The sequence below is a fragment of the Erinaceus europaeus genome, chromosome 1 (assembly GCF_950295315.1).
Source record: "Erinaceus europaeus chromosome 1, mEriEur2.1, whole genome shotgun sequence".
NCBI lineage: Eukaryota > Metazoa > Chordata > Mammalia > Eulipotyphla > Erinaceidae > Erinaceus > Erinaceus europaeus.
This window is the reverse complement of record NC_080162.1, coordinates 72,494,661-72,521,521: the sequence shown is the minus strand read 5'-3', so window position 1 is coordinate 72,521,521 and position 26,861 is coordinate 72,494,661. Positions and strand designations below refer to the sequence as shown.

General features: G+C 47.0%; 1 protein-coding gene across 1 annotated transcript; it reads right to left on the bottom strand.

Moving 5' to 3' along the window:
* Positions 1 to 815: 815 nt before the first annotated feature.
* Positions 816 to 17,336, bottom strand: PDYN (prodynorphin). The gene is made up of 4 exons (XM_007523023.3): positions 16,656 to 17,336; positions 15,370 to 15,428; positions 4,549 to 4,695; positions 816 to 2,970 (listed from the first exon to the last, which is right to left on the bottom strand). The coding sequence occupies exons 3-4, from the start codon at positions 4,675 to 4,677 to the stop codon at positions 2,329 to 2,331; spliced, it is 771 nt and encodes a 256-aa protein (XP_007523085.1). The 5' UTR covers positions 4,678 to 4,695; positions 15,370 to 15,428; positions 16,656 to 17,336; the 3' UTR covers positions 816 to 2,328.
* Positions 17,337 to 26,861: the final 9,525 nt, after the last annotated feature.

Sequence of the window (26,861 nt, the reverse complement as noted above, 5' to 3'; positions counted from 1 at the left end):
TGCTGAGATCTGCTTCATCTTCCTATACTTCTTGCCCTCGGCAAAGACACACTGTATATAGTAGACTGTCATGTCTACTTGTTGAACAAATGAGAGAATGAATGAGACCTGCCTGGCCCTGTGAGTTCTAAGTGACTCAGAAATCTGTTGGTCACATGAAACCCATGAGGGCCACAGACAGTGAGTGCCTATCATGTCAACCCTAGTTAAGGTCCTCTCACCTATGACACTTAATGAAGGATGTCACTTAATTTAGGACACTATGCCACACATTTTGCTAGCATATTCTTCATCCCTTGCATACTCACCCTTCTCTCACTTGCTCTGGTAACCCTGTGTGGGAGAAAACTGCTGTGAGTTCCATCAGACCCAGATTGCCTTTGCAACACCTGCTGTGCCTTCAGTTCTTGAACACTGTGCAGGTCCCTTAAGACGATGCAAGAAAGGCAACCCTTGTTTACAGAGCACCTAGGAGCTTTATATCTATAAATGCATCTGATCCTCACAACCACTGTACAGCATTGGCAGTATAGCCTTGACTTCACAAAGGAGGTATCTGTCTAAGGCTTAGAGAGGTTAAGTGATGAACCCAAATTCATACAGATCTAATCTACTACTATGAGAAGCAACAGTTTGTGATTTCCCCCCCCCCCCATTATCCTACTTTGGTGGTAGTGATGGTGGTGATGTGTGTGTGTGTGTGTGTGTGTGTGTGTGTGTGTGTGTGTGTTCCCATTCTTCAGCACTATTTTCTGCAAATGGTCTTTTCAAACTTTGGGGACTCAGGCACATGTGTACACACGACACACCTCAAGTTATCATCATATTTCTTTTATTCATTGTACTGGAGAAGCAGGAAATAACACAACTATTAAGGATGAAGCAAATTAAAAAAAATTTTTTTTGTAACACAGGGTATATCCATGAGACGACCTACACATTTCAGAGTACCCTGACAGACTTAGGGAGGAACATAAAAACATGAGGTCGGTAACAGTTTACCAAGTTGACCAAATCCAAGTCCATTTTCTCTCCTTTACAGTCCAGTCTCCTAGACCCACAAGCCAAACCTCAGTGACTACTGAGAGGTGGGGAGAGATAGGGTTGACTAAAACCCAGGAATGGGAGGTTCTTACCCCTGATTCTGGTTTATTTGAATCAAGGGAACTCACTTAGTCTCAAGTACTTAATCATTTCATTCCTCTGTCTGGATTTACTTTGAGACATTAAGAGGAAAGGATCATCAGGGGAGAGGCAGCGGGTCTCGGTCTAGCTGTTGCTTCTGGACTCCCTTACCCAATGCTCAATACATATGCTTGTCCAGATGGTATGGACTCTTGGCAGTCGGCTCAGCTGCTCAAGAACATGGCTGTACTTAACCTCATCAACTTGACTCAGCAACAGTTCATCCTGGGGTACGAGTGTGATACCCATCAGTTTAATTAGTTTAATGAGAGCTGAGGGAACTGGTCCACATTTGAGTCTGTTGCACAGAACAAATTGGTTTGCCTCGCTCCCTCCTTGATCATTTATTAATTAATTCAGCATTCAGAAAGAGAACTGCAACAGCTCTCACTAACCCTTTAGGTGATAAATTTTCACTTCCTTTCTCATGAAAATGTAGGAGCTGTCCAGGGTATCAACATAAAATGGAGTCCAGGAAGTCAACTCTTCAAAAGGCATGTTTCTAAACAGAGGAAACTCAGAGCACACTGACTGATCCTTGGAAAACTAAACTGAACTCTCTACTGTAGGAATTCCCACTCCAATAAAAACCAGCATTTGAAGTGTATTCTCTAAAGCAGTGTGCACAGAAAGACCCTTTGAGGTTTGGGAACAAAATATTAAGATTTCTGTGTTTATCTTCTTTTAAGTTTATATCTTTTGTATATTTCATGATGCATGTATATACCACCTAAATGAATTTATCTGCTCATTTCTCTTCTAAAAGGGACATGTAAGCTACAAAATTTTGGAAATCACAGATCTAGAGAAACAAAGCACAAGACAGTTTGGATTCCTAGAACTGGGATTCACATGAGTGGGTTTGGGGGAAAGAACTGATATCAAAAGCAGCCAGGAGAGGTATCTGTAGAGGTCGTGGGTGTGAGCCAAGCAACCGGTTGGGGAGGTGACCCTCCATCTTGTCCCCCTCTCTGTCCATACACAAACAGGAGAGCAGGAGGCAGGCAGGCTGAGTGTGGAAGCTTTGAAGATAATGCTGAGCGGAGCGTGGACACAGAGGACAGTGGGTGAGCACACACCAATCTGTATGGGGTGGGGTTTTTTTTGGGGGGTTGACTCTACTCCCTGGTGGTGATTGCTTGTTTACACATCAAAAGGTTCCCCATAGTAAGCATCAGGGTCTTCCTGAGACCGAGTTACCACCTTGAACTGGCGCCTGAGAAAACCACCATAACGTTTCTGGTTGTCCCATTTGAGCTTGGGACGAATGCGCCTTAAGAAGCCCCCATAGCGTTTGTACAGGTCCTCATGGCCTGCCCTGTCCCCATCCCCATCTCCCTCCCCAACCACCTCTGAGCTCCTCTTAGGATATTTGCGCAAGAAGCCCCCGTAACGTTTGACCTGGCCCTTAGGGTCTTCCTCATCAGAATCCAGTGCTCTAGCCTCCATGGTGCCATCATCTGACTGGCTCTCGCCCAACAGCTCAGACTCTGCTTCCTTCCCCAACCTGCCAGAAAGACCCCTGAGCCTCTCTGCCAGGGTCCTGCCCAGAGTATTCTCCTTTGTTGGGGTACTGAGGAAGAATCCGCTTTTCTGCAGCTCCTTCAGGAAGGGCCCAGCGCTCCTGGCTAGCTCCCTGTAGGGCTCGTCCAAAACTGCCTTGTTTTCCGAGTCTTCCTTGTCATCCAACTCAGTGGTGAAAGGAGCAAGAAAAGACAGAAGGTCTTGGCACCTCGCCCACTCCTCAGTGGGAAGCAGGGCTGCCTGGCACTCCAAGGAGCAAATCTGAAAAAGGCAACAGTGATGATAATGGTCATTTACATGGGTCTGTCAAACCACTTCCCTGCTTCAGAGAGTCCCCAACCCAGGATTCAAGAAAGTCACTAGCTGCCCACTTTAACACACTGAATGAAGCATAAAGGTAGGAAACTTTGGGCCCACGCAGAAGATGGGGAAACAGACTTGGAGAGATGAACTAGCTTGTGCAAGAATGCATGGCAACATGCTAAAAACTGGAAGTAGGATCTTCCCATAGTGCTCTGTTGTGCACATACATTCTCACCTACTTCTAACTCTAAACTAAGGAGTTTAGAGATATACTGAAAACACTTTATGGAAAGGGATGGGAGCAACGCAGACTAGTAGCAAGAACACATGTGAGGCAACACTTGAGGAGAATCATCAAACCTGGGAGGAACAGTAATATCTACTCCATAGGAGTGCCGAGAGAATTCAAACATGGTGGTGGTGATGACAATGGATATATAACACTGGGCAGTTCTGCAGCTTGGACCCAGACAGTATAAGGTCACGAGTCCTCACACCTAACAACTGAACTCTCCTGAGAATATGTCTGGAGAGCATTGGGAGTGCTGTGTGCATCTCAAGATACAGTGACTGTAAGCATGTACTTAATATTTAGCACCATTATCTCAGAAATCACTCTTAACCTGTAGGTGAAGAAACTGAGGCCCAATGTGAGGGATCAGAGCCAAGTTCTATTCACCACACCATTGGTGTCACTACTCCAACCTGCCTGCTGTCACAGAAGAAGAACATAAAGCAGTCTGACTCAAAGCAAAGCCAACAAGCCAGGCCAAGAGATGCTAAGGCCCAGGGAACAAGAATGGGGCCCTGCCAAACTCAATTCTGGCATTTAGAGGTTATGGAAAGAGATATTTCTATGGGAGTGACTAGATGTGAAGGTACCCCTCAACCTTATTAAGAAACCCTTAAAAGGGGCAGGGGAGTTGGTATAAAGGTTATGCAAACACACTGTCATGCCTGAGGTTTCCAGGTACCAGGTTCAATTCCTTGCACCACCATAAGCCAGAGCTGAGCAGTGCTCTGAAAAAAAAAAATAATTAAAAAACTTTAAAAGCTCATGCAGGGCTACTCATTAAAAGCATTCCTTGGGGCCTGGGTGATGGCACACCTGGTTGAGTGCACATGTTATAGTGCGCAAGGACCCAGGTTCAAGCCCCTGGCCCCCACCTGTAGCGAGGAAGCTTCATGAGTGGCGAAGCAGGGCTGCAGGTGTCTCTCTCTCTCCCTATCTCTTCTCTCTCGATTTCTGGCTATCTCTATCAAATAAATAAAGACAATTTTTTTTAAAAAGCATTCTTTACTGCTGAAATGAAGGTCTCTGAAAATCCAGCAGATCTGAGTGGGTCTATGGGGCTGAGGTCCAGATGGGGATGGAAATGAGAAGCATCAGCCACTGGTGCCCACCCAGCCTGACCACAGGGAAGGGCTTGCCTGATGGGAGGGACAGACACATAGCTGCCCATACCTGTCAACTTTCCATTCTAGACTCTGCAGACCCCAGGATCTGGGCATGAGGGAGCCTTGCCTGAGACCTACCAGGGGGTTAATGGGCTTGGGTCCATCCTTGGTCTTCACTGCACACATGGAGCACTGAGGCAGGCAGCCTGCTGTGGTGCAGGGGAATGCCAAAAGGCAAGCAGCCAGCACCAGCACCTGCCACACCATTCCGTATCAGCTCTCCTGCTGCAAAGGGAGAAGAAAATGGTGAAATCTATGATCGCCTACCCAGGTATATCCATGCCTGCAAAGCCATGTCTTAAACTCTCAAGCCAAGCATTCTCATTCTGTAATCTAGAATATCAGGGTCCTGAGAGGTACAGTGGATGCCCAAGACTAATGGCCAGGGAGGAAGGACCAAGTGCTGAGGGGCTGCCATGTGCTAGGACTCTCCTATGTGTCCCCATTCAGTGGACATAGGACTCAATCTGGGTGTGCTACGCTCTTCTTAATGCGCAGATGAGGAAGATTTAGCTCTGAGTGGGGAAGAGACTGTCCACATAGGGAGGCAGTGGACAAGCCAGGTCTGGGGTCTGTCAGACTTCAGAGTCCACTTTGCTCCTCTGCTTTCCTGAGTCCTCTGAGGGTCATCATATCACAGGAGGACAGTAGGGTCCTCATCCCTGACATGCCAGACTGTCCCTCAGCTGGTTCCTTCTGCTATGTAAGGTCTCTGGAATTGCCTTTTCCACCCCGAAGCTTCTGCCTCCCCAGGCCTGAGCTCTTCCTTCACTTATCTCCAAGCCACCCTCCCTGATTCCATGTCCTACTCCAATTCCCCCTGCTCACTGTGAGATGCCCTTCTCAGCATGTCAGCGCTATGTCCAGACTTGTACTGGTTCCATCCTGGCCCATCTCCCAGTTCCTGGGACATCCCTAATCCCATCTCTACTCTCTTGAACATCAGCTCTAGGTTCCAGACACGCCAGGCTACTTGTGATGCCCTTCACCTGATGAGTCTATTAGAGCCTATCCTACCTCTGGCATTTATAAATATTCTCTCTGCCTAGAAGTGCTTCCTTTGTTCTTGTGCCATCTGTCACTTAGGTAATTATACATATTATGTGCATTAAATATGAGTGTCCCACCCTCTTCACAGATGAAGGATTTAAGACACTTTCCAGGATCCAAGTGCTAACAAGTGACCTGGCTGGGACTGGGGAGCCAGGCTGGTACACTACTCAGGCCCAGCTGCCAATAGACCTTCAGCCCAGGCCAGGGCTGTATGCCCTTCACAGTCCAGTTTTTGAACATTGTTTATGCTGTTCTAGAGATTCTAGAGATGACTCTCCTCCATGGGCCCCTATCCCTGCAGTCTGCACAGTTTATTCAGATTTTAAGGATTTAGGAGATTGCACCTCAAGGCCCCAGAGTCCAAGTCTGCATCCCAGGCTGAATCTTCCTCCTCAGAGCACTCAAGGGCTCCCACGAAGCCTGCCTAATAATAATCACAGTTATGCTTTCAAAAAATAAATTCACTTATTTTCATGAGAAAGAGAAGGCATGAGGGAAGGAAGGAGTGGGGAAGGGTGCAGGGGGAGGGGGAGATGCACTGCTCAGGTCTGACATATGGTGGCACCAGTGATCAAACTGGGCTCTCTAGTCTCCAGCCACACAAATCCAGTGCTCTAACACTGATATATATCCCAGGGCCTTGGCTCTATTTTATTTTTTTAGGTCCTAACTGCACTGCAGGCCTAGAGCTAAGTCCCGAAATCCATTAGCTCATTTATTCTACCCCAGTGAATTGGACACTGCTAGTTCAGTATCCCATGCCCTACAGCCAGTGGTAAAACTGGGACACAAGCCAGTTCTGTTTGGTCTTCCACATGTGTGCCCTGTATGATTACAATTTCCAGAAGAACTTTGGTTTATTAACAGCTGAGCCCTCCATGAGGCCCAGAGGTCCCTATGCACAGAGCCGGTGACTCATGTGTTGTTTTCACAGCCCAGCCCCCAACTATGAAAGAAGGTCATCATTATCTCTACTTTAGAAATGAGAAAACTGGTGGCCAGAGAGGCTTAACAAATCTCCTGAGGTCACACAGCAATTAAAAGTGAGCAGCACTAAGGCTGGTCTCGACACCCCTCTCTCCTGACACAAAGCAGAAGAAAACTCAGGGAGATGGACCTGTGTTTATCCACATCTCTCCTGCCCTTGAGTCTCTTTCATGCTCCATCATCTGCTAAGCAAATTTGGGATCCAGGTGAGTGAGCGGTACCATTTATATGCAGATACAAAACAGGAAGTTTGTGTTCATTCTGCTGTTGGGGAAGGCTAGGCCAGCCTATCACAAGATCTGCAGTGAATGACTACTGACTCCCTGGAGGGTCTGGCTGCTAACGAAACCTGAGTTGAGAGCTCTTTGTCTCAGGCAAAAAGAGTATCTGCACTCTTCCCTATCACCTACTCTCTCACTGGAGTAATAAAATTACTTCTAGTTGACCTAATTGTCAATCTTCTTCTTCTAGCGTTTGCCATTGTCAATAAGTACCAGTAGTGTGGAGAAGCCTCAGGTATGAGTGTGTTTGTTCTCAGATAATCTATGAGGTTGGAGGACTGTCCCACCCTCTTCACAGATGAAGGACCTGAGTTAGGATACCTCAGGAATGCAAGTGCTAACAAGTGGTCTGGCTAGGATTGGTGGCCAGGCAGCCTGGCTCCAGTGCCCACCTCCATAAGCAGGTGAACTGCCCAGACCCATCCCCTTCCTGTCCCCTCTTCCAGGCTGCAGCTGGAATCAATATTCACAGCAGCCTCCAATCTAGCCCTGGAGACACCTGCACAGGCAGCCATTTGCCCACACCTCTGCCCTAAGTCCCGGTGCCTTATTGCCTGTGAGAGGAAGCCTCCCCCACCATCAAAGGGCCTTCCTGTCAAGGAAAGTTCCTAGACTAAGCCCCAGCAAGTGCCCAGCCCTGCATTGGGTCCTTTATGGATCATAATGTAAGGGGTCCATAGGCTGACCCCCACTTCCAGAGGTGGGACAAATGGTCTTCCCATCCTACAAAGGATGTCACAATTACATCATCAGTCCAAGGGCCCCACAAAGCACAGCATTCATCTGACCTGAGTCTGACTTTGGTCAGACTACCTGTGATTCCAGAACAAATGCTCCGAACAGCCTGCCTTCCCATCTTTTTCACATAGGGTTCCCTCCGCCTGGATTGCCTTCCTCATCCCACCTGTCCATGCCTATAGCCTTCTGACTTGGATAATGCTTACTTGTGCCTCAAAAGTCAGCCTTAGTTGCCTCCTTCAGGAAGTCTGCCTGGATTAGGCTCCTCCTCAAAGCTCCCAAGATCACCCAAGTTGGCTTTAACTTTACTTTCTAAGGCTTCTACTGGATGAATTTTTCAGGTGTAGAGATAAGTGTTGGATAACAAGGAGGTTGGGTAGATGAGGGGAAATAAGGCAGGAGACAAGGGCAGAAAAAGTAGAAAAGTGTACAGTGACAGGAAGACATTACATTTCATTCCAATATGGGAAGACACAGGACAATCGAATGATTGCTGAATATATGACTGAATGAATGATATCCTCAGTGTCTAGTACAGGGTGAAAATGACAGCAGGCAGTCTACACAGTTTGTTAGATGAATAAACAGGCAAGCCCTCAGCTCTTCAGAAGCCCAGTTTGAATTTTTCCACATCATACCTCTATGCCCCCAGAGCATGAAGCTAACACCTATTAAAGGAAACTCTGCAAATGTTAGTGAGACCAGGGAAAGAAATGAGGGGAGAAAGAGGAAGTAGGGAAAAGGCAGATAGGAATGGGGGGAATAGGAGGGAGAGGAACCAAGATAGAGGAAGCCAAGGTAGAAAGGGTGAATGGTAGAAAGTTAAAAAGTCAAGTGAGATAAGTCAGACAGAGAAGGATGAGTATGGTATGATCTCACTCATAGAAGTTGTGGAAAACAAGAACAGAAGGGAGGACAAAGCAGAACTTGGACTGGAGTAGGTGTATTGCACCAAAGTAAAAGACTCTGGGATGGGGGGGAGGGTTCAAGTCCTGGAACATGATGGCAGAGGAGGACCGAGTGGGGGCTGAATTATTCTTTGGAAAACTGAAAAATGTTATGCATGTACAAATTATGGTATTTTACAGTTGACTGTAAGCAATCCCCCAACAAAGAGATTAAAAGTAAAATCCAAAGAGAGGCATAGAAGAAGGAAAGAGAGAAAAAGAGAATAATGAATAGGCTCCAGGTTATGCAAAAAGCTTCTCATGCCTGAGGTGGTGAAGACCCAGCTTTAAACCCCAGTACCACAATAAGAGACAGAGCCGAACAGTGCTCTGGTAAAATTAATTAATTCAACTAACTTAATGGAAAGACAGAGATGAGAGGGGTGAGGAGACAGGAAGGGGAAGGCAGTGAGGACAGAGAAAATGGCAGAAATGAAACAGGAACGTGATTCTTAGGCTACAGAGTTGCTTCCCATCTGCTCAAGGCTGTCAGTAGTCCTGCACTGAGACTCCTTGGCTCTCGAAATGGCTCAGCCACTGAGTGAGTCACTGTCCTCAGCAGAGCCTCTTTCACTCCAGTCCCCCTGTCTCTGGGCCTCAGTGCCTTTCCCAGGGGGGGTCTCGGAGAAGAGGCTGAGGAACTGGCTCAGCAGTAGGGCACATGCGGAGAAACTAAATTTGCCCTCTGGCACCAGAAATAAATAAATGTTCAAACCTCAATTTCCAACTTTTCTTCAAAGATCAAGAACACTAGAAAGCTCAGACCTGTGACAGCAGTCACAGAGGCTCTATTAGGTACTGAGCAGGGACAGCTGTCCCCACCAGAGCCCCTGCTGAGCACCTGACAGACTTGAGGGTGAACCCCAGAACTAGCAGCATGGAGGAGCAATGTGGAGTGGAGGGGTACAGCTGTTGAGAGAAGACAAGTGAGACCCCTGGTCCCTAAGTGGCCCAGAAGCAGGATCACCCAGCAGTTGGAAATGTAGATTCAAAGCCTGAGCCTCTGCTTAGCTTCAGTTTGCAAACACTACTTAACCATACTGAGCCTCAGCATTCTCAGCCATACCACCCTGAACACACTCAATCTCATCTGATCTCAGAAGTTAATGTCAAGGCCAGGTGGTGGTGCACCCGGTTAAGTGCACATGTTATCATATGCAAGGGCCCAGGTTCGAGCCCATACTCCTCACCTGCACGTCAAAGCAGTAAGATAGGTCTGCAGGTGTCTTTCTCTCTGCCTTTCTCTATCTCCCCCTCCTCTCTCAATTTCTCTCTGTCCTATCAAATAATGTAAAAAGAATTTAAAAATAAGGGGAAAAATGGCTGCTAGGAATGGTGCATTGGTAGTGCTGGCACCAAGCCCCAGAAATAGTCCTAGTGGCAATAAAAACAAATAAATAGAATAATAAATAAACTAATGAAAAATTAACGTGGGAGTTATAGATCATGTGGAGAGCACCTGGTATGTTGGCTGGCACACAGTAGGTGTTTTAAGTAGTAAGGCATCAAAGCTCTGTTCCCATCTTACTTGGAGATGGGAAAGGAAGAGGGAAAATAGCTGAGTTTCAAGGCTATGCAGCTACTTAATTCAGACAATCTTAACATATATACCCTAGCAATAATGTACGCACAGTGTCTTCTTAGATTTTTATGCTGTGAAGAAAAATGGGGCTGGGCTTCTGTATCTAATAAGTTCTAACAAATCTTCCCACTTAGATTTGCCAAATGAAAATATGCTGGTATTTTTATCTAAAAAAAAGAAGAAGAAAGATGGGGGGGGGGGAGAAAGAGAGAGAGTAATCATAAAGGCTCAGCTCATGGAGAATAAAAAAAAACACAAAAACTAATAAAGTGACATGTATGGAGCATCTATACTGTGTGCCAGGCTGGGATACAGGCTCCTTACTCATGGTCACATCAAGCCAATAACAGTCACTTCTCAAGGGCTGACTCAGTGCCAGACTGTGCGTTGCCACATCATCCACCTTATTCCAATCTTCACAGCACCCCAAATATGTGAAGATAATGTTTTAATACCCATTGTACAGAGGACAAGCCCAAGGCCAGGTTTACTGTTGCTTGCCCATTCGTCTTATAAATGTGAGCAGCATGTGTCCAGCCAGAGCTTTCAGGGTGAAAAGGCACCTTTCATCAAGACATATCAGCACTGAGACTTCCCCGAAACAATCCTATTTCCTTTCATTTGAAAAATGAAGCAAATGGCAGATAGGTTCCAGAGGGAGCACTTCTGCCTCTGCTCTGAGAAGATTTGCCAGCATGTCATATCAGAGATGGTTGTTCTCTCTTTTTTTTTTTTTTTCCCTTTTGTTGCCCTTGTTGTTGTAGCCTTGTTGTGGTTATTATTGTTGTTGATGATGTCGTTCATTGTTGGATAGGACAGAGAGAAATCGAGAGAGGAGGGGAAGACAAAGAGAGGGAGAGAAATATAGATACCTGCAGACCTGCTTCACCACCTGTGAAGCGACCCCCCTGCAGGTGGGGAGCCAGGGGATCAAACCGGGATCCTTACACCGGTCCTAGCGCTCTGCACCACGTGCACTTAGCCCGCTGCACTACCACCTGACCCCTGAGATGGTTGTTCTCTTATTGTCTCTGACCTGGAGGTTGCTGAGGGAAAGGGGGGGTCTTACCCCTCACTGGTATGAGAAGTGGGACTACGTTCCAGGGACAGCATCAGGCATGAGCTGGTGGGAAAGGAGAGGTGGTCTCCTCAGGAACCCCAAAAGGCAAGGATATAATGGATTTGTCTCTGTGTCCTCCCTACTATTTCTCCAGAGAACCCTGGCTATACCCCCCCATTATGTATAGTCCTTGTCTGATTTCACACCACAGAAGCATAGCTGGCTGTTAAACAGGGGCCAGAATGCCAAAAATATTTACTACTGGGTCCTTTGCAGAAGATGTTTGTTAACCCGTGCCTTCATTAGTTCCAGGAGCATTTCTCATTCCAGTTATTCAAATAGTTTTGAAGTTGAATTTCTGAGAACTAGCAAGTCCCCCTCCAAACCTCAGTCTCCCCACCTGTGCCACCAGGACCACCCAAGTGGAGCCTCTTAGAGGACTAGCACGCAGTGAGTGGCTCTGTCAAGCCCAGAGTTCCTTGAAAGAGAAGGGACTGTGTGCCTCTTAGTGCCATTTGAAAATCTCTATATATTGTAGTCAGAGGAGTAGCAGGCATCTTTATTTAAAAAGCCAATGTGGAATAATAATGGTTTGATTTAACATCACAATTATGTCTCCTAGCACTTTATCGCATGTGATTAGCCTTATTTGATAGAGGAGGAAATGGGGAAAGGTAGAAATGTAGTCACTTGTTTAAGGTCACATTATGAGTCAGGAAGGAAATGGAGACAGCACGGGGGCCTCTCACACCCTGTGTGACTAGAGTGGAGGAGATGGCGTCATTTTTCAATGACCCTCCAACCACACTGGTCACAATAGCCACAGAAAGATCTGGGCTGCTCCGAACCAGCCTGGCACACAGGGCAGGTGGCACTGTTGTGAGTTCTAACTCTAGTTGTAAAAGTATCCCCAAGCCTGAGCGCTTGTGTTCATGGCATCCCCAGCTTAAAGCACTCTCAGTTTACAGCACATTGCTGAGGCCAGGCCATCATTGTGACTTGGACTCAATAAATGTATTTTTCACCTCAGGAGAATCCAATGGCTGGGACACTCTCAGTCTCATCTTCTACAGTCATTGGGGAATAGACTCAGAGAGGCCAGCTGACTGAGCCAAAGAGACAAAATGGCACAGGTACAGGCTAAAAAGTTCAAGCATGGGAAAAGTGTAGCCATGACACCATCTCCCCAGACAATAACCTGGGTCCACCTGCATATGAGATGTCAGGCTCAGGCAAAAACTAGTAAAGTCATGGGCCCTTTGGAATATACCAAAAATAGACCTACTAGCTATTTCCAAAACGGAGACCTCAAATCTTCATCTGCAATATTCCAGCCTTTAGGTTCATGATTAATCAACAATTTGTATGAGTTTTTATGTTAACCCTTTTTCAGCCACCAGGTTCCAGATGCTACCATGATGCCAACTGAACTTCCCTGGATAGATGACCCCACCAATGTGTCCTGGAACTCCACTTCCCCAGCACCCTGTCCCACTAGGGAAAGAGAGAGACAGGCTGGAAGTATGGATCCACCTGTCAATACCCATGTTCAGCGAGGAAGTAATTATAGAAGCCAGACCTTCCACCTTCTGCACCCCATAGACCCTGGGTCCATACTCCCATGGGGTTAATAGGAATAGGAAAGCTATCAGGAGAGGGGATGGGATACGGAGCTCTAGTAGTGGGAATTGTACCCCTCTTATCCTATGGTCTTGTCAGTGTTTCCATTTTATAAATAAATACATTAAAATAATAATTTAAAAAAATTTCAAGCAAGCCATCCCCAAGGATCAAACACATGTTAAATGTCCACCAGATTTCCTCAAAGTGTTATTTAAGACTTTGTCCTACTCAAAAATGTCTAAGATTCATCTTCATATCCTTGCACACCAGGAAGACTGGTGTGTGTGTAGGGGGATGATTAATAGCTGGTCACAAAATTGTAAATTACAGTATAGTTCCATACCCACCAACTGAGTTCTGTATCCTTCCCTCCCCCAATGATAACCACCATAGTTCTTGTAAATCTTAGAACATTTACTTGATTTTTTTTTCCTTCCCTTTTCCTTTCCTTTTTTTTTTTGAAACCATTCTCATTAGGCATTTAGGGTCATTGTCAAAGAAGGGATGGTCTGTTTAGGGGGATGTGGAACTTGGGCTCTGAGTGAAAGGGGAACTGGACAATCAGTTCCAGAGGAATCAAAGCACAAGCCATGCAATGAGGAGCCCCTGCCAGACCAGACACCTTTCTGGGAACATCTACTGTGCAGAGGTGTGGTCAAGGCAGCATCACTGCTGCGATTTTGAGAGAGTATTTTCCAAAAGCAGGATTCACATGGAAGCCATCCCCCCTCCCCCCCCACACACATTCAATGCAATGCAGGGACAGGGAGGATGGCAGAAACTGGACTAGAGAGAGATGAAATAAAGATACAGAACAGTGGCACTGTAAAGACAACTACAAAGAGAGAGTGAGATAAAGACTCACAGCAAAAGGAAACCAAAAAGAGCAGCAGAGAGCTGTGTGCACACAGAGAAAGAGAGAAAGCCGGCTAGAAAAGCAAGCAGATAGGATGGAGGGAGGTAGCATAATGGTTATGCAAACAGGCTCCAACGTCCCAGGTTCAATCCCCCACTCCACCATAAGCAGAGCTGAGCAGGGCTCTGGTGGGGGGGGGGGGGTGGGAGCAGGGGAAAGTAGTGTATGTCCATGAACTACATGGAAAAGAAATTAAGAATGAGAATTGGCAATTTGAAGAGGGCTAGTGGGAATAAAAGGGAGAAAGTCTAAAGAAGAGAAAGGAAGAGGAGGGAAGAGAAGAGAAAGGGTAGAGTAAGAGAGAGAGACGGCAAGGTAAGTGGATTTTAACTCAGGAGGCTGAGCCCATGTGAATCACAAAGTCCAGTTCTCTCCTCCAGTCCAAGACATGGGAGCCATCTGCACAATAACCTCTCCGCAAATTCCTGTCAGATCAAATTGAATTGTCCAGTGAAAGGTCAAGGGGCTCAGTGACAGAGGACAAAGTGCCCCTGGCAAATATGCCTGCAGCCTGCAACCAACCTCCCTCCCCTTCAAGAAGCCCCCATCCTCAGGGATTCCTCAGTTGGGAGTCACAATCAGGAACCAAGCTGGGAAAGATTAATGAGGCCTAATTTCAAAAGGTCCAGGGACACTTCTCCCTCTCCAGGGGCTGATCCCGGGCTTATCTGGTGTCTCCAGCAATGTTGCCCACTACAACAGCCAGCTCTGCCTCAGTGAAATTGTTTTAGCCCTTTGTCAGACCTCATGAGATTAACCAACATTTACGGGCTTAGATGAGCGGAGCCGTGAGAGAAATCAACTATCTAGGCCCCCTTTCTCAGACGCGTGCTGAAATCAAACCACCTACTATCGATCCTGCTTAGAATGATGGAAGACATCTAATAAACACAACAATTGTGCTAGAATGACCCAAGGAGGTGGGCAGTGAGAGGGAGAGTGAAGAAGGATCGATCCAGAAGAGCCTTCACAGTCCTGAGGCAGCCGATGAAGGAATAAAATCATGTTGGTGTGGCGTGGAAATGGTGGGAAGGGGAGAGGAGTACCACTCCCACACACAGAAATAATAGCCATCAAACCCTACCCCATAGGCACAGCAGATAGCAAGATGGAGTGGAGTGAACAAGAATATTCTAGTAGATTAAGGGGAAGGAGGCCCCACACTCTCATTTTGACACTGAAAACATGAACGGGTGCCCTAATGTTTACCAGGTATCTTCTGGTGCTATGTGACAAGCACATCACAGTCCTCAGTGAGAATCACAATAATATTAGGAGTTACACATTATTGGTATCTTTGCTATTTGGGTAAGAACTTGAGCGTCCAGAGAGGGCAGTGACTCTCCCAAAATCACACAGCAAATGAGTAGTGGGGTCTAGGAATTTGGGCCAGCCCTGTCTCTGATATGGGAATTTAGGATATGGGAATTTAGGATCTTGATGAAGTACCTCAAGACTATAATCCCCTTGTAAGTGATATACAGTGATGGAAAATTTCTTGAAAGTCCAGAGCAGGTCTCTTTGCCAACTCTGATAAAATAAACTGGATTCTGGCACATGCTCTCTGGACCTACTGAGGCAGTCCACTCCTAGCTGACCATGGAGACACAGGATGTGCCTGCCATTCATTGCACCTCTGGGGTAACACAGTGGGCTTGCGATCCCCTCCCCCCCCCAGCTAATGCAAACCTCCCCCAGGCAGCATAACTCACCAGCTTGGGCTGCTATAACAGCTCCCCCACGCAGATCTCAAAGCCTGAAGGTAAATGACCTGCAAAAATAGAATAAAAGGCAAGGTGGGGAGGTGTTGTGGAGCAGTGGAAATAAAAGGGAAAGAGGGGTGGTTGGAGTGGGGAGGGAGATGAAGAGGACTGACATTCTGAAACATTTTATCATGGATCTTGACTGGAATGCCTGTCAAATTAGAAAGACAAGCCTTGTATATTTTCTCAACCTTTGGAAGAAAGATAGTAATAATGAAGACTTTCAGTCTGTGGGAGGGAAATTGAAATCAGATCCAATAACCTGAAGAGCTTGTTTCCCCCTGGGAAGCTTGAGGTTTAATTAAGGAATGTATGTAAAAAGCTGGGGGAGCTTCTTGGTAGAAGATACCAGGGAAAAGCATGAGGTCACAGAATTGACTTGCAATTCTAACTTGGAGTAAGTAGTCAACAGGCTTTTCCCTGGGAAGCCTGGCAGCTCTTTTGCCCAGATCAAACTTGGGGATTCTATAATATTTCCTTTGAAATATTTATCTTTTCCAGTAAGCAAATGGCTTTCTCATCTTGGCCTTTCCCCTGCCTAACTTTAAACCCTCTGACTAATTTACATGAAAAGCAACAAGTCCTTTCAAAGTGAAAAATGACAAGAAAAACCCTGCTAAGCCTAGATTTTCTGGCATGTTGTCACTCTTTTCCCCTTTGCTCCCAGCCAAACAACCCCAAACTTCATGTCTGTGCAAAAATACGTCAAAGGCAGCCACTCAAACCAGCACCCTGTCAGCAATTAAACACCATCCAAAAAAATAATGAAAAGGCTGAACTTGGTGGGACATTGATGTACATGATTCATGGTAAATGCCAGAGCCCTGCATCTCATTAAGAGCCCTTGTTCTCCAAGTCCAGTGAGGATCTCTGACCTTTACGAGTATGCCCGTGAGGTAAAGCTCTGGCTTCTTCCCCCCGGGGTGTCTTTTTCTCCCTGGAGACCTGCACTGTGGCAGGCTGTATATGGAAGGAAGAAGGAAGAAGCCCTAGAATGAGCACCGCAGCCAAGGGGTGGTCCCCTGGGAAAAAGTAAGCCACCTGTTTAAACCTGGGCTGTACCGAGAGGGAAATTCCGAACTGCAGTCTGCCTGTCACACGCTGACCTGGCTATTGTCAACTGGGTCTCGAGCTGTAACTCTCTCTACCTGATAATCAGACCTAAACCTAAACCCTCCCAGCCCAAGATCCCAATACATCCAGGTCCAAAAAAGCAGCGTCCCGTCTGGATTTACCTGGGCTTTCCTTTGTCCCTGGGCAGCTTCTAATGGAGCAGGTCAGAGGATGGTGATTGACAGCTGGTCCCAGACTCAGCAGCCTCCCTGACTCCAGCTGGGAAGCAGATGCCAAAGAGAAAGCTGTGTGTGTCTGTCGCTGAAGCCCCTTTAGAATAGCAGTTCTGGAGCCTCAGCCCCCCTTTTATGGACTAGAGCCTCCTCCTGTCGCTCAGCCCTTGCTGAGCACAGGCTGCTCAGAGCCAATGGGGAAGTAGCTCAGAGCAGTCAGAGGCACAGGCCCCCGGGCCCTTCAACTCAACTCCCTGGGCCCAACACAATAGGCTTCTCTTCGTGACAGGGGATGTGGAGGAGGAAGGCAGAGTGCAGGGAGGGGGGTGGATTCTGGGTGTAGTGCTGTTTGTCACTTGAAATCCGGCCACTTCAGTCTTTGATGCATTTCCAGGAGAGTGTCACAGAAAGCAAATGGAAAGAGGTAGGGAAGAACAGACAGCAAGAGTGAGAGAAAGACAGGGAGACAGAAAGACATTCAAAGGCAGGCAGAGAGACAGATGGAGACAGAGGAGAGAGACAAATATGGAGGCAGAGAAAGACTGAGACAGGGACAGATGGAGAGTCAGCAAAAGAGAAAAAAAAGGAAGAAAGGCAAAGTGAGAAATAGAGAAAGAGACAATGCCAGAGAGAGAGGAAGTGATCTAGATAAAGTAGGAGAGAAAGAGCCCCCCAAGGAGAAAAGCAGAGAGAGTAAGAGATGAGGATCCCCACAGAGAGACAAATGGGGACAGAGATCCAGAGGAAGGGCAGTAAGGAAACCAAAGAAGGACAGACTCAGAATCCACAGGGTAGACAGACAGATGCTAAGACAGGAGCAGAACAAGTTCTGTGATGAGAGAAAAGATGAGCAGGGGAGCAGCCAAGGGAGTCGGCAGGAGGTGTAGGCAACACCAAGGCCAGTGCTCACATGTGCGAGAATGTTCCTGTGCGTAAAATGCCTGCCACTGATACTCGACTTGGTACAGCCTGAACCCGTGCCAGGTACAGGTGGCCCTGGCAAGAGCACAGCTTTCTCCCTGGCAGCCAGGAGCTGCCGCTTACTGTTCTCTGTAGGCTGCACAAAATGACTATCACGAGAGCCCCATCAAAGCACAGGCTGTAAGGTGCCACTGCGTTCACAGCAAGCAGGGGGCACCTTAGCTTCCAGGCACCCCAAACCATGCCAGCAACAGCATTGGGCCACATAGTCCTTCCAGAACACAGGGGTCTCTGTGCCTTGGAGAGAAACACCCCCCCACATGCAAACACACACACGTACACAATCAACAGTAGGCAGGCAGCTTGTGGTGGGAGGCTAGGCTGTTGAAGTCTGGCAGGGGATGCCTGTTCCGTGGGCACCTGTGCTAAATACCAGGCACTTAGTCAATGCTGTCAGGTTTAAGCCTCACCACCTGGCCAGGGAGTGGCAAGAGTCCCATCCTGAGACAAGGGGGGGGGGGGAACATGCCAAGGCCACATGACAAGGAAGGCACCCTAGGAACCCCACTCACTCTGTCCTTCATCCCTCCTTGAACAGGAAGCTTTGAGTTTGTCCATTTCTTCTCTAAGATGCCCTCCTCCACCTCTCCAACATAGGAGAGGGCTGCACCTAGCACTGTTTCAGAGGCAGGGTCGATTCCCCTCTCTGTCACTCTCCAGTGGAAAGACCTTAGACATGGTTTCCAATTGGGGCCTCAGTTTGTTCCCTTGTAAAATGAGAGTATACACATCTGCTCCTTGGGCTCACTGAGAACAAAACAGAGAGTGTGGGCACAGCACATCAGCAGCCCCCACTTACTGAGTGCTCCAGGGCCCCCTGCTTGTGATCAGTCTCACTATCCCCCTTCTAACATTCTGCAGGGCACCGGCCCCTCCCAGCAACGAGCCAATCTGTACAAAGAAGAAGACGGAAGGGCCCTTTGCTAAGCACCTACTCTGCTTCAGACATTTTCACATGCTACACTCTCTCCTCACAGCAAGCAACTGTGGTAAGGCAGCTCAGGGAGGCTTTAGAGGCACTAGAGGAGTGGGGGAGTTGGAACTGAACTCAGACCCTAAAGTCCCAGAGTCCATCTTGCCCCCAGTTTCTCTCTCAGACAGCCTCTCCCACTGCTGGATCCAGTCTTGCCCACCTTTTCCTCCTTGGCCCTTTCTCAAGACAGCCTGGTTCTGGCAGGCAGATGCAAAAGATGTCGGTGCCCATATGTGGAACCCCCCCCCCCCCAGGCCCCAGTGTCCAAGGCCATGGCCCAGGTTCAGCCCGGGCTTGGCCATGTCTTACACTAACTTCCTGCCTGGTAACTCAGAGGTCTTGGGTGAAATATGTTCACTGCCCCACTCCATCCCCGCCCCGACCCCACTCCCAGGTGTGTGTGAGCCTGGACTGAGCTGTTTCTTCACCTCCAAGTCCAACCCTGACCTATTCTCCTTGCTTTTCCTCTCCTCTTTCTCCTATTCTTCTCCCTCCCCCCACTCTCTGTAAGATCTTAGTAGTAACCTTGGGACAAACAAAGAGATGGGGTACAGCTGAATTCCTTTCTGGGAGTCAGCAGGCAGTAGACCAATAGAGGAGTAGGGGCCTCTCTTGGCTGTTGTTCATCATAAAGAGAAGCAAGAGCAGTAAGGGTAAGGATGGTGTGCACAATCCTGCTTTAAGCCATTAGTGTTTAGCATCCTTTACCCCCTGAGTCTATTGTCAACTTCAAGAGCAAAGAGTTCATTCATTCACCTTGCCTTTCCTCCTGCAGCATTCTTTATAAACGCATGCAGCCATGCACAAATGGTCAGGAGTGCCTTTCACCCTTAGTGTTTTTATTTTATTTTATTTTATTTTATTTTTAAAAACAGAGAGATACAGAGGGAGAGGCCAAAGCACTGCTCAGCTATGCTTTGTGGTGGTGCTGGGGGTTGAACCTATGACCCCGAAGCCACTCTCAGTCTTAAAGAAGCTTACCTCCCCTGGGTGTAGTGATGCTCAGGGTCACATTGAGGCCCCATGGTTCTGTGGGGGAACCACTATATCTGCAGACTCACTGGGGCTCAGGCTGTACTTGCTGTGTGGCCATTGATGAAAGATAAGACTATCTTCATCCAGGTATCTAGACAAATTCAGAGCTCTACCATTCCCCCCACCCCCACCACAGCATGTCCCCAGAGAATGGCATGTCTAATTCAGATCGTGATTGGGCAATAAATAAATAAATAAAGACTGAAGAGAAGGAAATATTTATAATAATCAGTCCTCAAATCTTCCTGGTTGGGTACAGAATGAGACAGGAGACAGAGGTGGAATAATCATACCAGCCTTTCATAAGACTTTCTGTATGCCTGGCCCTGCTGTAAAGTGCAGGTGCATTTTAACACATTTGACTTTTTTCTCAGCCCCACAAGGGGATTCAACTCTGAACCCACTTTGCAGAGAAGGAATAGAGGTTGGGAGAAAGGAGATATCACCTGTATAGACTTGCTGCTAGAAAATGGCCAAGTACAGCTTGTGACAGGCCACTAGGCTCCAGGCAAGCCCACTAAATCCGTTATTACTTCTCATGTGCTCTCTGCCTGGGTCTGTTTTTCTCTTATCACTTGTTGCACTGGAAATGTGGAAGCAGGTGACACACATCACTCAGAAGCGTTGCAGTGAAATTGGACTCTCTGGTCATTTTTCAGTCTCTACACTCACTCTTCAAGATGCAGGGATCATACAACAGCTGCTAGTGCCAGAACCCTGTGTGTTTGTATGTGAGTACATTATAGGAATGGGAGACAGGGAGTCAGATCTGTACTTAGAGCATAGTAATCTTGATCTCTCTCTCCCTCTCTCTCTCTCTCTCTCTCTCTCTCTCTCTCTCTCTCTCATGTTGAAATGCCATAACAAGCCCTTCCATGTCTGGCCTCAGGAGTGAACTATGTAGGCAACACTCCTTCTGCCCTGTCTGTGCCCACAGTTCATTGGGAGCAGATGTGGGAACAGGCCATTTCTCAGAGCTCTCTAGACACTGGGCTGGGAGGAGACCTGGAGACAGTGGGGACACAGAGGAGGGGCTCCCAGCCCAGCCCAGCCCAGCCCAGGACAGAGGAGAGAGCTAAGTGAGAGCTGATACCCACATGGCGATGGAGCAGGCACAGGGAAGGGAAGGAGCTTTCTTGAGAGAAAGCAGCCTAGGGAATGACCTGAGTTGAGGAGACTGAAGGAGCAAGGCCAGCCTGGAGGAAGAAGTGTCCTTGACTCCCCGTTTTGCACCATCCCTGCTGGCTCTGCTCCACCCATCTTTGGCTCCTCAGCAGTAAAAAAAGATTTTTTAAAAAAATGGAGCTCAGAGTCAGGAGATAGCTCAGCTGGTAGAGCACACACCTCTCTAGGCTTGGGGACCAGAATTCAGAATTCAAGGCCCCAGCATCATATGACATGCACAGAAGAAGCTTCAAAAGCAATGGAATAGGGCTCTCTCTCTCTCTTTTTCTCTCTCTCTCTCTCTCTCTCTCTCTCTCTCTCTCTGTGTCTTTCTCATATGAAAAGAGGGGGAGGTCTACAGGGAAGGGTGGAATTATATAGGCACAAAAAGCCCTGCAGGTAAACATAAATAAGTTAAAAAATTAAATAAAATGGAATTCAGATTATATTACACTCCAGTTTAAAGCTCTCCTCTGGTGTCCATCACACTCAGAATATGACCCATGCTACAACCCACCCTCCTTTCCTGCAGGACCTGCCTCCTGGCTCCTGATTCCTGCTTGCTCATCTCTCTGCAGCTACCCTGGCTCCCTGAGGCTCCACAAACACACCAGATGCCCTGACTTCAGAGGCTTTGCATCCTCTAAGTTTCCTGTCAGGAATACCCTTTTCCCTCATGTTAATCCTGTAAGTTTGTCTCAGTTTTGCCATTAACATCGATTCCTCAGACAGGCCTCTCCTGCTGGCTCCCCTTGGTGCCCCATCTCTGCAAACCCCTCACTCACTTCCGCTGACCTTCACAGCATGTGTCCTGGCTGATGTGATACACTTCTGATCACTGCCTGGCCCCCAGCAGAGTGTAAAATACATGTGCAAGCAGGCACACTGTCTCCTCACAGCTGTGTCTTTGGCACCTAAAGCCGTGCCTGGCACATCGTAGGTGCTTAAGAAACATTTCAGTTAGTGACTAAGGGAATGACAATGACAAGCAGTTTGGCAAGGCTGGAGGGCAGAGCAGCAGGCAGGAGTGGGGAGAGAGGAGGCAGAAAAGCTTGTAGGACCCTGGAGGCCTGGTTAAGACACGGCACTTTGTCCAGAGAGCATTTGGAGTCTGGGGAGGATTGGAAATGCTTTTCTTTGTAAATAAAAAGTCCAGGGATCTGGAGAAGCAAGCTGCCTTGTCACTTTCACTGCATGAGTTCACAAGCATTTCCCAACATGCAGGGGCAAGTGTCTGAGTGATTTTGATTCAGTGGGATTCCTGCCCTCAGCAAGTTCACTGTTAGGGGGTACAGGTAGGGGTGATGTATACAGGCATGATAGCCAGTCCCAACAGCGAAATGTAGCAGTGGCCATGATGAACATGTCTGGGAGTGTAAGAAATACTCAGAAAGGACTCTAATTAGAACCATCTGAGCTGGGCTTTAAACGATGAAGAACAGTGAACAGTGAAGGGTCTTTCCAAAGAACCAATGTCAAGGACATGGAGGAAAAGGAGTCCTTGTGCATTGTAGTCAGGATGTAAAAGGGAACAGTCTGTAGAAAACATTCTAGCTACTCTTCAGATAGGAAGCATAAGCCACATGACCCAGCAAATCCACTCCTAGAATTCTCCTCCACTTCATTTCCATTGAAATTCTTTTGTCAAAAGAATTGATAATAGGGACTCAAACAGATATTTATACACCAATGTTCATAGCAGCATTATTCACAGTAGCTAAAAGGTGAAAACAAGCCAGAGCCTACCCACAGATAAGTGAATAAACAAAACACCGAGCATACATACAATCAACTATTATTCATCTATGAAAGGGATGAAGTTTTGACACACACCACAATCTGGGCAAGCCTTGAAACCTTATACTAAGTGAAATAAGCTAGACACAAAAAGGCAAATGGTGCACGAGTTCTCTTCGGTGAGGTATCTAGAATAAGTAAATTCACAGAGACAGAATGTAAATTGAAGTTACCATGGGCTGGGAGATGGGAGAAATGGCAAGCTTTCATTTAATAAACAATTGAGTCTCTTTTTCATGATAAAGGTTCTTACAACAGTGAATATGGCTACAGAACATTATGTATATACTGAATGCCAAGGAACGGTACACTTAACAATGGCAAGGAAGACTTAGGGAAGAGGGTACTTATTTTTCTAACTGAGGAAACTTCTCTGGTCACTAGAAATATGCAAGGGAGATGCAGCATGTTTTTCTCCCAGCCTAGAGATGTGAACAGCCACCAGCAGCTGAGCTTATGAGTTAGAATTGGAGAGAACTTCCCATTCCCAGTGGGCAAGACTTCCTCTTCTCCCCAGCTCTGCCTCAGCTGGTAGCAGTGGTTTATTGCTCCAAATAATAATGAGTGTGCCCTGAGTTGACACCTGTCGCTCTGCTGAATCACCACCACGAATCATCTCACTGACTTCTCACAGCCAGCCCCCAGGGCAGGTGCAGTGTCTGTCTACTGAAGCCAGAAGAAGGAATGACCCCAGAGAGTTGGTGATTTACCTAGGGTTACATAGTTTGTATGTGGAATAGATTCCAAGCTGACATGGGTCCCAAGTCCATATTGTGGATAACCTACTTCACTGAGGCAAGCCAGTACTCAGAGTAGTCATATCCCATTACTTTCAAAACTGGTTCATCGTTTTTCATCTAACCAACATTTAGCTAATGATTCTAATGGAAGAGTTCTACTGCATTCACAAATGCTGCTGTCCACTGAGAGCTGCCTTGTGCCAGACACAGTGTCAAGAGTGGGTTTCTTATGATTGTCACTTAGTAAGCTCCCAGTAACTTTGTGACATAAGCCCTACTTTGTGAATGAAGAAATTGAGGTCCAGAGAGGTGAGATGACTTCCCAAGTAGCACAGTGAGCAAGCAGTGGAACCAGGGTTTATATCAAGGTCTATCTCACTCCAAAGCCTGAGCCCCTTCTTGCTTTATCACCCTCCCCAGATGCCAGTCTATCCTCCCTAGTCTCCTGGGAGCAGGCTCTGAGTGAAAGCCTGATCAACAGGGTCACCTGTGCAGACTGAACACCTAGGCTCTGCTTCAGGACCAGATACCTAGGGGCCACTTTGACTTCTGCCATGAGTTGAATAAGAGGTCAGGGGGTGGAAGTGTAGCAAGTGATGATGCACCTTGTGAGCACACACATTATAATGCATAAGGACCTAAGTTCGAGTCCCCAGTCCCCACCTGCAGGGGGAAAGTTAGTGGTAAAGCAGTGCTGCAGGTGTCTCTCTTTCTCCCTGTCTCCCCCTCCCTTCTCAATTTCTCTCTGTCCTATCAAATAATAAATAAATAAATAATTTTAAATCTTAAAAAATAAAAAGAGGTCAGAGGTAGGTGATGTTTTTTTTAAATATTTATTTAATTTACTTATTCCCTCTTGTTGCCCTTGTTTTATTGTTGTAGTTATTATTGTTGTTGTTGGATAGGACAGAGAGAAATGGAGAGCAGAGGGGAAGACAGAGAGGGGGAGAGAAAGACAAACACCTGCAGACCTGCTTCAACTCCTGTGAAGCGACTCCCCTGCATGTGGGGAGCCGGGGGCTCGAACCAGGATCCTTAACGCCAGTCCTTGTGCTTTGCACCACCTGCGCTTAACCCGCTGAGCTACAGCCCGATTCCTGGTAGGTGATGTTTTTATCCAAATGAAAGGGAGCAGAATCATGAATCTCAAAGCACAGAAGTTTTAGCACAGCCTAATGTGCCTGTCCCTGCTAAGTGTGAGGACTCCCCCAAGGGCACCTCCTGTACCCACTCCCAGGCACCCTGACATACAGGTACCATTGACTCCACTTTGCAGATAAGGAAGATGAGCTCATAGCAGCACAGTCACTGACCTGATTTCACACAGCCAGGAAGTGGTAGAACTGGCTACAATGCCTCAAAAGACTGGGCTCCTTTCACACTTGTAGCTGCCCCCGCCAAAAATAAATAAATAAAAACATCTCTCTCTGAGTTCCTCAGAAGCAGCTGGAACAGTAGCAGGAGAACAGATTCATCACAGGATCCAGGCATCTGAGCTGCTCCTTATGATTCCATGAGCTCCATGAGGCACATAGCACCTAACAATAGCTCTTAACAAGATGTGAGCTTCTTTTTTTTGCCAAAGGGGGAGATTAAATTGCTTTTTTCTTAGTCCATGAATCTTACAGTCTCTCCTTAAACCCTACTGAACTGACAAGATGCTACCTTTTTTGCATCCATTTCACATAAAGTTCCCAATGTACCTACCTGCCTTGGGCCAGGTTCTCCACTAACCACTCAGGAGCACAGTTGAAAAGACCCAGTCCCTGACCTCTGGAGACCACAATTTGGTGGGGACAGAAAGTAAACATTGGGGATGGGTGGTAACGCAGCGGGGTAAGCACACATGGCGCAAAGTGCATTGACCTAAGGATCCCAGTTCAGGCCCCCAGCTCCCTACCTGCAGGGGACTCGCTTCACAGGTGGTGAAGCAGGTCTGCAGGTATCTATCTTTCTCTCCCCCTCTCTTTCTTCCCCTCCTCTCTCCATTTCTCTCTGTCCTATCCAGCAACAATAACAGCAACAACAACAACAACAATAATAATAACATCAATGATAAACAACAAGGGCAACAAAAGGAAAAAAATAGCCTCCAGAAGCAGTGGATTTGTAGTGCATGCAGTGAGCCCCAGCAATAACTCTGGAGACCAAAAAAAAAAAAAAAGTGGAAAAGTGGTCCAGCAGGAGGTGGTGCAGTGAACGGAGCATTGGACTCTCAAGCATGAGGTTCTGGGTTCAATCCCCTGCAGCATATGTACCAGAGTGATGTCTGGTTCTTTATCTCTCTATCTCTCTCTCTCTCTCTCTGTCTCCCTATCTTTCTCATTAATAAATAATTAAATAAAATATGTTTTTAAAAAAGAAAGTAAATAGCTAATTGCAGGGAAGGAATCAACCTGGCTAATAAAAGAGGTTATCTGGGATCTGGAAGCTAAAGTTGGGTGTTGAAAGTTAAGTAAGATTGCTCTATGGTGACCAGCTAGGATTCAGTGCAGAGGAAAGAAAGCCTCCCAGGCTTTTATCATTATCAAAATGAGATTTAATATGGAGAATTAAAAGGAGATGTAGATGAGGCTTTTGGAAATGACTTCCAAAACCGTCTAGATGACCAGATATACAATCAAAAAGCAAACAATCAGGGCCAGGAGTCAGCATAGTGGTAGCCGATCAGTCTTGCCTGCCTGAGGCCCCAGAGGTCCCAGTTCAGCCCCCAGCACTATCACATGCCAGAGCTGAATGGTGCTCTAGGATTAGTTCTTCTCTCATGAAAATAATAATTTTTTAATGGAGAAACTGGAAGTCATCCTGCGTACACTGCATTCAAGAACTGCCCACCACTATCTGATCCAGTAATCTGAAACTTGAGCCACTGAGCCTCCATGTTAACATCACCACAGCCTCTCAACATCCCCTGGGGGTAGCCACTGGGCTCTGGGATGGTGCTACAGAAACCGGACGCTTCTTACTGCCCTGGTTGAAAGAAACAGCTCACACAATCAATGAATGACCTCCACTGCCTTTCACACCCAAGTAGTAAGCAGGCCTGATCCTACCTAGCTCCCCAGATCAGGAGCATTCAGGTGATGTGTCCACAGATTCCACTTCCATCCTGTTGTCTCAACCTCACACAAGTCTAACAGACTGACAGAACTGAATATGAATCCAAAGTCCTGGCTGCAAGGGAGTCTGGGAAAAAACCCAATTGTTATCTCTGCAGTCCAGGAAGACATATGGTCCCCTGCATAGCCAAACTTCACTAAAAACTTAGTTCTTTTTAAAATATTTTATTTACTTATGTATTTATTTATTTTGGATATAGATAGAAATTGAGAGGGGGGGAGATAAAGAGGGGGGGAAAGATCTGTAGACCTGCTTCACTGTGAGGCTTCCCCCTGCAGGTCACTGGGTTTGAACCCAGGTCCTTGAGCACTGTAATATGTGCACTTTATCAGGTATATCGCCATC

What these genes read in the sequence shown, in the direction of transcription:
- PDYN (XM_007523023.3), bottom strand. Translation starts at nt 4,677, where the DNA reads ATGGTGTGGCAGGTGCTGGTGCTGGCTGCTTGCCTTTTGGCATTCCCC. An exon ending in CCAAGCCCATTAACCCCCTG is followed by an intron (nt 2,971 to 4,548) that starts GTAGGTCTCAGG and finishes TGCCTTTTTCAG; the next exon opens with ATTTGCTCCTTGGAGTGCCA.